This window comes from Mastigoproctus giganteus, chromosome 2 (assembly GCF_048544385.1).
Source record: "Mastigoproctus giganteus isolate SK-2022 chromosome 2, ASM4854438v1, whole genome shotgun sequence".
Lineage (NCBI taxonomy): Eukaryota > Metazoa > Arthropoda > Arachnida > Uropygi > Thelyphonidae > Mastigoproctus > Mastigoproctus giganteus.
In genome coordinates, this window is record NC_143576.1 from 229,540,126 (window position 1) to 229,552,948 (window position 12,823).

Sequence of the window (12,823 nt, forward strand, 5' to 3'; positions counted from 1 at the left end):
AGTGCTTAAAACTTTACTGCAGATCAGAACATTTGATAAGCAAACAAACACTGAAATCATTACAAAAAAAAAGTGCTGAATTTATGAGGAAGCACTAAATGCCACAGATAGTCTCACGTTCCCATTTAGTAATAAAACTGCCTCTGAATTTACTTCAGCTGAATCAAATAGCCAATACTTTCCATTTTTGTACTGTAATTCCAATACTTTCATCAGTCCATTTATAGTTAGGTGTAAACCCAAAGTGAACCCTCAGCAGTATTTATTATTAATTTTTTAAATTTAGACTGTATTTTAATTTGATTTTAATTTTAAAATATATATATGCATTAAGTAAAATTTATAAAACACTATAACATTAAATATATATATACCAAAAGAACTACACAAAAGAAATATTCAAGAATTACATTTATCCATTCTAGTTTAGAAATTTACTGGTACTATGGCTATTTAGCCATAGTACCAGTAAATTACCATTAATTGAGGCATATGATGCAAGAAAACCAGCTTATATAGTATTAGATAAAAACTGAATTAGTATTTTGCATCTACATTCACACAAGGCGTTATTAAGGATTGAAAATGCCAGAAGGTTATCAAATTGTAGCAGGGAATGATTTTGTAATAACTGAGAGCAAAGTGGAGGAGAAATAGTTAAACATAAGAAAGGCACTGGGGTGGATGGGATCTATCCAGTTATATTAAAGGAGGTGGCAAAGGAACTAAGCAAACCCTCAGCCATAATGATGAGAGCATCCTTGGACTCAGGGGATACATTTGCACATCCTCACGGACAGGAGATGTGCAAATGTATCCCCAAATCACAAAGGGGGGATCGAAGGGTGACACGAGTAATTACAGACCTGTTAGTTTAACTTCAGACATGACAAGACTGCAGCAATAATTCAGACACAGCATGGGTTTGTTAAGGGAAAGTCTTGTCTGACATTGATAGGATATTATGATGTGGATACAAAGGAACTGGATGCAAAAAAATAATTTTGATATCATATACTTGGATTTCAGGAAAGCTTTTGACACTGTTGCGCATGGAAGACTACTGTCCAAATTGGAGCAGAATGGTATTAAGGGTAAGTTACTACAATGGATAAAAGGATGGTTGAGCGAGAGAAGACAGAGGGTGGTAATAAATGGATGCCGCTCTTCGTGGACTAATGTTATTAGTGGAGTCTCACAGGGTTCAGTGTTGGGTCCACTGTTGTTTTGTATATTTATCAATGATATTGATGAAGGTATATCAGGCTTAGTATCGAAGTTTGCAGATGATACAAAGGTTGGCAGGGTTGACAACCTTTGACATTTTGACATTAATGACAGTAACTGCCATTACTGTCATTAACGTTAATGACAGTAATGGCAGTGTGTTACTGCAACAGAATCTAGAAAATTTCGGCAGATGGGCTGAGAAGTGGCAACTGAAGTTTAACATTGAAAAATGCAAAGTACTGCATATGGCTAGAAGAAACCCCAGAGAAACGTACCAACTGTGTGGTACTACACTTAAGGTGGTAGAATATGAAAAAGACTTGAGAGTAATTGTGCAGTCAGATATGAAGTTTTCTGAGCAATGCAGACAGGCTGCCAGGGGAGGTCATGAGGTGTTCTCAATGATATACAGGAATTTTGTTAGCAGGGAAAAGCAGGTGATTGTCCCTCTGTATAAGGCAATGGTCAAGCCACGCCTTGAGTACTGCGTATAGGTCTGGAGGCCTCATTTTAGGAAGGATGTAGATTTGCTTGAGCGTGTACAGAGAAGGGCAACAAGATTGGTGAGGGGAATGATGGGATCCTCTTACCAAGAGAGGCTTAAGTTCTGCAAACTGCAGTGGCTGGAGACTAGGCACCTACGAGGTGATCTGATTGAGGTGTTTAAAGCATTGAATGGGTTGAGCACGCTGAATTCTGATGAGATTCTTCCACTTGTTCAGATTACAAACCTAAGGGGGCATAAATTCAAATTCAGGAAAGACAGCTGTAGAATAGATGTGCGGAAATTTGCCTTTAGCCAGCGGGTGGTTAATTGGTGAAACAAACTTCCATCTGTCATTGTGGAAGTTGATAGTTTAAATAAATTTAAGGAGGAACTGGACAAACATTTAGAGGGATTGTTTGTGTGAATTTTTTTTTTTTTCTTTTTTTTTTTTGGGCTGATGCTACATAAGCTCATACGGTAGCTTTCTTGTATCACATGCCATGATTACTATTACTACTATTACTATAGTACCAGAAAATTTCTAAACAGGAATGGCTAAATGGATAAATAACTGCAACTGTTATTTATTCACAGGGGCAATACTCTACACAGTGACAATTCTCCATAGTTACAGTTCGCAGTGACTATATTCAATAATATTCACAGTGACAATTCTCCATAGTTACAGTTCACAGTGACTACATTCAATAATATTCACAGTGACTGTAAGTAAAAAAAAAGTAAAGTGCAGCCATTATCAACCCACTGCAGGATGGAAGCCTCCTCAACAATTCATGCTGAGGGAAATGGACCATAATCTGCCACGCTGGTCCAATGTGGGTTGGCAGATCGACCGTATTCAGCAGTCAGGGACTTGAACCCCGATCTACTCAAAGAGCGTGTGCTACTGCACTCCCGCTCCTGCCCACTCGGGTACAGAGGCCGTCGACTGTATTCAACAATATTCACAGTGACTATATTCAACAATATTCACAGTGGCAACTGTGGACTTTATATTAATTTGGACTTCTGTGCAATTAATGTGCTTAAAACTTCACTACAGATCGGAACATTCTCCATTTTGCACTGTAATTCCAATACTTTCATCAGTCCATTTATAGTGAGGTGCAAACCCAAAGTAAATCCTCAGCAGCATTTATTATTCATTTTTCTAAATTAGACTTTTTAAGAAATGCTGATATTGTTAGAGAAAAAAAAGTTGTCTGGTATCATCAGTGCATTCTTTAAGTAGGCATCAGGAATGATAGAAATTCTTTTACTTTCCCAGAAAGGTGGTTTCACTGTAACAAAACCAGGTAGTACAGAGAAACATGCACAGCCTTGGGAACTAAGTAGATTTTATTAATAGAACCAATATGTGGATCATTTAATGGCAGCTGGCAGAGTGTGTGAAGCTCAGCCTACACAAAAAATTCAGTATGTGGCAGGATGGGGTATCAAATATTCCAGGGTCAGTTTGACTGTAGTTGTGTCCAGAATCACTAAACTTAAATGGATTTTACTGTTATTCATTCACGGACTTTCTTATGAGCTACTGGAAATATATACATCCATTATGTACATATTTCCAATTCGGATATAAACATAATAATACCAATGTAGGTTTTGAGTTTCTTTGTTATCTTCAAACAAACTACTCCCTGTATGTTAAATGAATAAAACCATTTTGATTGTTAGTCATCAGAGTTCAGTCAATATAATTTGCTATATTCGTTAATCTAGGATACTTTAATAAGATACTGATAAAGTGAATATTACTTTGATATGACTGGCCATATAACTATCAGTTATATGGCAAATCATGACTTCATTCCGAAACGGAATTTTAAGGACACAATAATAAAGATACTTTTGAAATTCACAAAGCATGAAATTCAAAACAAACACTAGCAGAAGCAAATTTCATATACTTCACAGAGGGAAATTTGCTATTACAATATTTGGCAAAGTGTCAACCACTGACATACTGCATTCTCTTCCACAGTTTTAACTTAATTAGACAATTAATTTTTATCAAACAACAGTAAATATTGAAAAGTAATTACTACAGATGATCAGTTTCTTTCCTGTCTTGCCTCAATTAGAGATACAATAAAAAATACATCGATGAAACATTAAGTGCAAGTGGGACCCTACCATCATAAAACAACAATTTTCATCTGAGAGAGGAAGCAGTACCATATTTGGTAGTTGCAATATGTTAAGTATTAGATATATTTATAATTAACAGAATGTGACATTCTTTTCATGGATGATAAAAAAAAAAAAAAAAAAAAAACCAGCTAAAGGCAAAATTCAAAGTGTGCACGAATTGGCAAACAGATTGTATATCTTTATAAGGTGCTGCTACCATGGGCACCGGCAGGATATTTTTAAAGGTGGTGCAAAAAAAAAAAAAAAAAAAAAACTACAGTAGAACATTGATTGGGCCTCTGTAGCCAGGTGGGCAGGAGCAGCAGTGCGTAGCACACGCTTTTTGATTAGACCGGGGTTCGAGCTCATGACCACCAAATACGGAGGATGCGGAAAGGTCAGGGAATGACCACCGCATGGAGCAATATGGCCTTAGTTACTAATGCTCCAAATAATGATTCATGAGCAGTTTCTTTATAAGCTGGAACAGGTTGGAATCACTGGGAAAATCCTTAGATGGATAGAAGGATGGCTTCAGGGCAGGAAGCAGAGGGTTATAATAAATGGCTATTCCTCAGATTGAGTTGATGTAAGAAGTGGGGTTCCCCAAGGATCAGTATTAGGACCACTTGTTTTTAATTTTCATAAATGACATCAATAAAGGGATAGAGGGCGTGATGTCTAAATTTGCAGATGATGTTAAAATTGGTAGAGTAGTTAATGATCACTGCTGAGCTTCTTCAGAGAGACCTAGATAGACTTCAGGAATGGTCAGAAAAATGGCAGCTATGCTTTAATCCAACAAAGTGTAAGGTATTAAACCTGGGAAACAGTAATCCCAAAATAACTTATTCACCTGGTGGAGTTCAACTAAACCCAGTACTGGAGGAAAGGGACTTGGGTGTTACGATACGGTCAGACATGAAATTCTCTGAGCATTGTAAACATATTGCAAGGAAGACCCATGGTGTCCTATCGATGATCTATCGAACTTTTGCAAGTAGAGATAGGGACATGATAATCCCATTATATAAGGCTTTTGTTAGATCACATTTAGAATACTGTGTTCAAGTATGGAGACTGCACCTAAAGAAAGACATCGAGCTTCTCGAAAGGGATGCAAAGACGGGTAACTCGCCTGGTGAGATCGGCAAAAGGGTGTTCTTCTGAAGAAAGACTTCGAATATGTGGGTTGCAGAGTTTGGAAACTAGACACCTTGGAGGAGATTTGATTGAGGGGTTTAAGGCTCTGAGAGGCATCAGTAAAATGAATGAGGACGAAATTTTGAAGATTATAAATGATGCTAGAACTAGGGGACATAAATTCAAGTTATATAGATGTTTAGATTGGACTGCAGGAAGTTTTATTTTAGCCAGCGAGTTACAAATTACTGGAATAAGTTGCCTACATGGGTGGTAGAGGCTGACAGTTGGGGGAAATTCAAAGGTCATCTGGATAGTACCTTCGGGTCAGGGAAGCGCATAGGATGATAGGTTTAATTTCCTTTTCTTTTATTAATTATTATTTATTTATTTTATTATTTTTTTTTTATCATTGTTTTATTCGGGTTTTTTTTTTTTTTTTTTTTTTGGCTGGTGTAGCATAAGCCATAGGCTTTCTTGCACCATGTGGACATTACTAATACTAATAAGAACATAACATAACATAACATAACAGAACATTGATTATCTCCCCCCTCCCCCTCCCCAAAATTATAGTATCTACTTTTAATGCATTGGTTGTTATGCTGAAATATTACTCCTGGCACTTAATGTATTTGTTTCTGATTATTTGTTCAAAGATATATGCAATTTAGCATAGAAATAGTCTTAATTGGTCATTACAGGAGTTAAAAATAAAATGTTAGCTTTAGCTACTGTGTGGACCCAAGACAGTCTTCCGTGACCGTGTTGCATCGTTGTCTGTGTGGGGGGTGGTTAACTTTCACTCAGTCTGCCACGAACCACTGCAGTGTGAGGTTATTTCAGACATTTTGTTTCTAATCACTCAATGTTCGAGTTTTTGTTCGTGGCTATTTCAAAGTGAAATATTGTGCCATTTTGCTTTTTAATTTTAATATTGCTGCCCCTTTGTGTTAATAATGGCATCTACAGGCAAAAGAAACTGCAACATGTTGTCAATAGAAAACAAGATAACAATTATTAATAGACTGGAAAAGGATGAAACCAATGTATCTCTTGCTAAGATCATTAACATTGATAAAGAAACCATATCTGACATAAAGAGCATTAAAAATAAGTCTGAAGTTTATTTCAAAGTTAGACGATGAATATGGCTCTAAAAAAGGAAAACTATGAAAAAGGGTAGTGATGAGAAATTAGAAGACTATTTATGGTTTCTACAAAAGAGAAGTCAAGGCGAACCTATTTTTGGACAGCTATTATGCGAAAAAGTGTGACAATTGAATCAAAAGTTTAAAAGCCAATCTGAATCTAAAACTAGTACAGGATGGCTCAAAATTTTCAAATCTTGCCACAGTATAAGGGAGCTTGAAATTCAAGAAGCTTTATCAGGTGATGTCCCAGAAGCAGAAGCTTTTAAAGAGTCTTTTCTGAAAATGGTGGAGGAAGAAAGTTTTCCAAGTATGACATTTACAATGCATTTGAAACTGGTCTTAACTGGACGTCACTCCCTCGTAAATAATGTTCATCATGACGTGAAATGGCTGTTCCTCATCTGAAAGTTAACAAACAGTGTGTTACAGTTATGGTGTGTGCAAATGCAAGTGGATAGCATGTTTTACCATTGCTGGTGATTGGAAATTGCAAGAATTCAAGATGCTTTAAAGGTGTTTCATTATTTACATTCTTAAGGTGACACAAGTCACATTAAGAATGAAAATCACTCAAGCCAGATGTGACACTGTCAATTTTAAATTGTGAATATCTTGTTAAATTAGTGTTAGATTGAAACACAGAATATATTTGGTTTATTTTTGGACGAGGAATCATTTACCATGCTGACTACATGGCGTTAACAATAGATGCTGTACAAACACTGAAAGGACAGAATTCATAGGATACCTGGTTCCTAGGCAATGCGATGCTGTCACCCCTCTCACTAGTGGATGAACCTACCACTTGGCAGGTATATAGGTACACTACATTCACACAGTTGGTAATTCGATGTCAGTATGGATAAACGTCATGAGTTAATTGACTTTGAAAAAGAGATGATAGTGGGTGCCCAATGCACGAGTCACTCAATCACGGAGGTGGTACAGAAATTGCACAATCCCCGTTTGAGAGTATCAAGAATACAGCATTTCCCGAATAACATCTCATTGTGGACAGTCCGTGGGCGGAGAAAGGTGGTGGATGAACATGGCCATCCACGTCTGTCTCGCATTATTTCAGCCAACTAGAGAGCAACAGTGGCACAAATCACCACCGACTTCCATGAGGAAGGTGCAAGAAATGTCTCTACCAAGACCATCAGGCAATCATTAGCCACAATAGGTTATGGGAGCTGCCGACCCACCAGAGTCCCATTGCTAACACAGGATTTAATGCCTCGACTGGGTGAAAGAACATCAACACTGGACCTTGGATGATTGCAGACTGGTCTCCTGGTCTGATGAGTCACATTTCCTGTTATTTCAAGCAGACAAGAGGGTGCATATCTGGTGGAAACCACACGAATCTATGCACTCGTTGTATCCACAAGGAACTGTTCAGGCAGGTGGACAGTTGCTAATGGTCTGGGGAATGTTCAACTGACACATGCTGGGATCTCTAGTACGTCTAGACACATCTCTGAATGGTCCAGGTTACATATCCATCCTTGCAGACCATCCACATCCCTTCATGGTCATCGTGCATCACAGGGCAATGGACTCTTCCAGCAGGACAATGTGCCTCCCCACAGAGCCAAGGTGACTAGAACATGGTTCTAAGAGCATTCCACAGATTTTACCACCATGGAATGGCCTCCCCATTCACCAGACATAAGCCCTGTGGAGAATCTTTGGAATGCTTTGGAAAGGTCCGGTCAAGCTTTGGATCCTCCACTCAGAAATGCGATGGAATTATGGAAAGTGGTGCAGCAGGCATGGACGGAAATACCTGTGGAATGTTTTCATGAACTAGTGCACTCAATGCCTCGGGGATGTGACTGTCCTTATTCGGGTGAAAGGGCGGGCCTACCCATTACTAGGTAGGTATCCCACGATTTCTGTCCACTCTGTATTTCCTGAAAAGTACGATTGAGAAAACTTAGGATGAATATCAAGTACAGATGTGTTGAAAAGTGAACATCTCTGGCTTTACAACTCTTCTATTCTGTGCTTGAATATTAAGTAGTTTTCAATAACCTTCATATTTGTTATCACTATTCAAAAAATAATAAAAATATATACCAATATTTAAGTGAACAAATAATTCCAGCATTTCCAAGACATATTAAGAATTAGATTTTATATAAAGAATACAAAACGGAAAAAGCAATTATTGATGTAGAATTCTTACTTACTTTCAGTAGGATTATTACTGAACAAGTCAGACTCTGCATCAGAACCCTAAAGGTGGTGGGAAAAAAGGAGTTAAAATAAAAGAAAGTAAAGTTTCATGTATTATATATATTTCAAAGCTAAATTTTTAAAAAAGAATGTCAACATTTGCACAACATTTACTGATAGTATATTGTTATGTTTCTATGTTTCAATTTTTTTTTTTCATACTAATGTTTTTGTAAAAAAATGTCACAGTTGTTCTCCACCAACAGCTCCAAGGGTTTAACAGCATATTTCAGGGAATTTCTAAATCCATGAAAGAGAACCGCGTTTAAAGTGTGTTTAGCAGCAAGATTCAAACCTATACTTCTCTAATCTTTGAGAGCAAGATTACTAAAATATATGACATAGTGAAAACAAGTTCAAATTAAATATTTGATTAATAAGCAAGGTTTGAATCTAATCAGATTCTCCATTGTATCAAACTGTCTTTAGTATGTCAAAATTCCAAAAATTCTGGAATATTACCAAAATTTAAGTAAATATTCTCCTATATTGTTATTATAATATTATAAGAGGTTCTTCCGTGATGTCAGCTTTCATGAAATTGAACAGATTCTATAGTACATTGAAATTAAAAGCACAAGTCACATCAGTAAAAAAATTTTCTAAGAATGTTTTTTTTGTTTCGTTTTGTTTTTTTAAATCTAAATTCAGTGTAAAGGCATTTTCCAATTACTCTTTTTTCTTTATTAGCATTAGTAGAGGCACATGATGCAAAAAAGCAAGCTTATACATATAAAGGAAGACAAATCCCTCCCATCCAATTATCGTCCCATTGCAATTACTTCTACTCTTTCTAAAGTAATAAAGAAATCAATTAACCACCAACTCGTTTTAAACTACCTAGAAACCTTCGTCTGATCAATGATCGCCAGTATGGATTCCGTCAGTGTCGATCCACTGGTGATATTCTGGCTTATGTTACCCATTTATGGACTAATTAAATGGAACGGTTCGGTGAAACACAAGTAGTTGCTCTTGTCTTTCACCGAACCGTTGAAACACAAGTAGTTGCTCTTGCTTTTGATCATGTTTGGCATAAAGGTCTTCTAAACAAGCTTCCATCTTATGGTTTACCAACTGTTTTTAGTAATTGGTTATCCAGTTTTCTCTCTGATCGCTCACTGAAGGTGATGGTAGATGGCTCTCTGTCTTCTAACTTCTCCACTAATGCCGTTGTCCCCCCCAAGGTTCAGTTCTTTTCCCCACTATTTTCCTCTTGTATATTAATGACCTTCTTCCATTAACTGGAAATCCTATCCATAGTTTTGCCGATGATAGTACATTGTATTCTACTTTCCATTTTGAGAAACCTTGCCCTGCTCAATCAGCTTCAACTTCTCGAAAATCTACTACCAATTCCTTGAACGCCGATCTTCAGGTAATTCTCCAGGGGGCAATGACAACTTAGTTGATTTCAACCCTTCTAAAACTCAGTCTTGTCTTATATCTCGCAAAAAGGATTCTTCTGCTCCTATGCTTATCTTTAGTGACACTCCGATTTCTAGGCAAAATGATATATCTCTTTTGGGGATTACCCTGACTTCTAATCTTTCTCTCTCTCTCTTGGCACAAGCACATTACAAATATTGCTTCCTCTGTATCTAAAAAACTTGGTTTTCTCTTTACTTTTCTTCCAAACAGCTGCTCACTTGTATAAATCGCAAATCTGCCCGACCATGGAATATTGTTCCCACATGTGGGGTGGCGCCCCCAAAACCTCTCTCAGGCTTCTTGATTCCATTCAGAAGAAGGCAGTTAGGTTAATTAATGATTTATCTCTAACAGAGTCTCTCCACTCGCTGTCTCATAGACATACTGTTTCTGCTGGATGCCACTTCTACAGATACTTCCATGTGCACTGTTCTTCTGAATTGGCTTCTATAATTCCCGCTCTCTCTCTCTCTCTTTCAAAACAGTCTGAACATGTGCTGCCACCAGCCAACATCCATTTACTATCCAAGTTCAAACTCACAGAACCAACTTTTCATTGTCCTCGTTTATTCATTCAACTGCTGTTTTTTGGAACAACCTTCCTTCTTAGGGTTGAAATTGAAAGTGTCTGCAATTCTGCCCAGACACGATAGGAGGGAGTATATGATGAGAGCCCTGTCAATCAATTCGGCCCTGGAAAGATTGTGCAGGGCTCAAGGGGTAGAATTTTTTTCAGCCTGGTCTGTACTTGTTAACAGGAGAGACTGCTTCTACAGGGATGGGATACACTTAAATAGAAAGGGTGCAAGAATGTTTGCTGATGCTATCGAGGCAATGTTAGGTGGGTCGGAAAACTGCTAGATTGGGGGGATACAAGGACTAATAGATTAACAGTAGCCACTGGCAGAGGTGAAAGTGATTCTTGCACTGCTTCTATTGGAATGAGCCGCAGCCTGGAAAATAAGATGCAGGATATTTCAGAGACTGCTGGGAATCATTGGGGTACAAGTAAACACACGGGTTGTGTTAGGGTAGCTAAGAAAAAGAACAGGTGCATGTATACTTGTGTGTACACCAATGCTAGGAGTTTAGTAAATAAATTTGATGAATTTGAGGTATTGCTCAAAACATCAAAGGCAGATATTGTGGGGATTTCAGAGACGTGGTGTCACACAGATATAAGAAATGCAGAACTGGAATTTGGGGAGTACAATGTCTACAGAAAGGATAGACAGGATAGGAAGGGAGGAGAGGTTATGCTATTAGTTAAAAAACACATAAAATCCAAGGAAGTGAAGCCAGTCGACATCGCTGGACAGTGCAGTGTCGAGTCAGTTTGGTGTGACATAAGCATTGGGAGATCAAAATTGAGAGTAGGAGTGTGCTATAGGCCTAATGACTCTGATGAGTATAATAAGAAACTGTTCGGAGAAATAGAGTGGGCCAGTAAATCAGAGAGTCTTATAATGGGGGATTTTAATTTCCCAGATATTGACTGGAATTTGGGGGCTGGTCACTCACACAGTAGCAAGGCTTTTGTGGATTTATTGGATGATTGTTTTCTACATCAGCATGTTCGGGAGGCAACTAGAGGGAGTAATACTCTTGATTTGATTATCAGTAGTGATTCTTCATGCATTAAGAATCTGCAGATAAATGAACCACTTGGTGGCAGTGATCACAGTGTGCTGAAGTGGGAGTTACTCAAAGAGGTAACTACCATTAGGGGTAAAGGGAAGGGGTATTGCTTTCGTAAAGGCGACTACAATGGACTGAGACAGTATTTAAATTCTATACAGTGGCATCAACTGATGATATTGCCAACAGCAAATTCAAAATGGGAAGCATTCAAAGAACTTATCGTGGAAGCTACTAGGCTTTACATACCAACTAAGAAATATTGTTCAAGGTTTAGGCCTAAATGGTTGTCAGATGAACTAATGAGGCATATGGCAGAGAAGAAAAATGCATGGGATACATACAAATTAACACGTGACACGGACGCCTATGATAGATACAAGTTGATCTGTAACCAAGTTACAAAGGAGGTTAGGCAGGCGAAGGCAGATTACGAGAGATCCTTGGCAAGGGATGCGAAGAAAAACAGCAAAGAGTTCTTTACTTATGTAAACTCTAGAAGGAAGGGGATGAATCAGATTGGTCCACTTGAGATCGATGGGTCAACTGTTGATGACCCTGCTCGGGTAGCTAACAAACTAAATGAATATTTTGCATCGACATTCACACATGAGGAGTTATTCAGCGAGGGGAATGCCAGAGGTGTATTCAACTCTAGCAGTAAGCTAGAGAATCTTGTAATAACTGAGAGCAAAGTGGAGGAGAAATTGTTGAAGATAAACACGAGAAAGGCACCTGGGGTGGATGGGATCTATCCAGTTATATTAAAGGAGGCAGCAAAGGAGGTAAGCAAACCCTTAGCCATAATTATGAGAGCTTCCTTGGACTCAGGGGAGGTACCCATTGACTGGAGATGTGCAAATGTGACCCCAATTCACAAAGGGGGATCAAAGGCTGACACAAGTAATTATAGACCTGTGAGTTTAACTTCTGTTCCCGGAAAATTAATGGAGGCACTGGTGAAAGAAGCACTGCAGGATCATCTAGACAAGACTTCAGTTATAGCTAGGACACAGCATGGTTTTGTTAAGGGGAAGTCTTGCCTGACCAATTTGATTGGATACTATGATGCAGTCACAAAAGAACTGGATGCAGGGAATAACTTTGATATTATATACTTGGATCTTAGAAAGGCTTTTGATACTGTTGCACATGGAAGACTGCTGCACAAATTGGAGCAGTGTGGCATTGGAGGCAAGTTGCTGCTATGGATAAAGGGGTGGTTGAGGGGGAGAAGACAGAGAGTGGTAATCAATGGACACTGCTCATCGTGGACTAATGTTATTAGTGGAGTCCCTCAGGGTTCAGTATTGGGGCCTTTATTGTTTTCTGTATTTATAAATGA

The 12,823-nt window shown here is 38.2% G+C and overlaps 1 protein-coding gene across 1 annotated transcript in view; it reads right to left on the bottom strand.

The window, feature by feature from the left end:
• The window catches only part of LOC150090222 (uncharacterized), a 536,661-nt gene that overhangs the window by 190,548 nt on the left and 333,290 nt on the right, over positions 1 to 12,823 (bottom strand). The window contains exon 6 of the mRNA XM_090390210.1: positions 8,364 to 8,409. Within this exon, the coding sequence (XP_090246336.1) occupies positions 8,364 to 8,409 (46 nt within the window). The remainder of the gene's footprint in view (positions 1 to 8,363; positions 8,410 to 12,823) is intronic.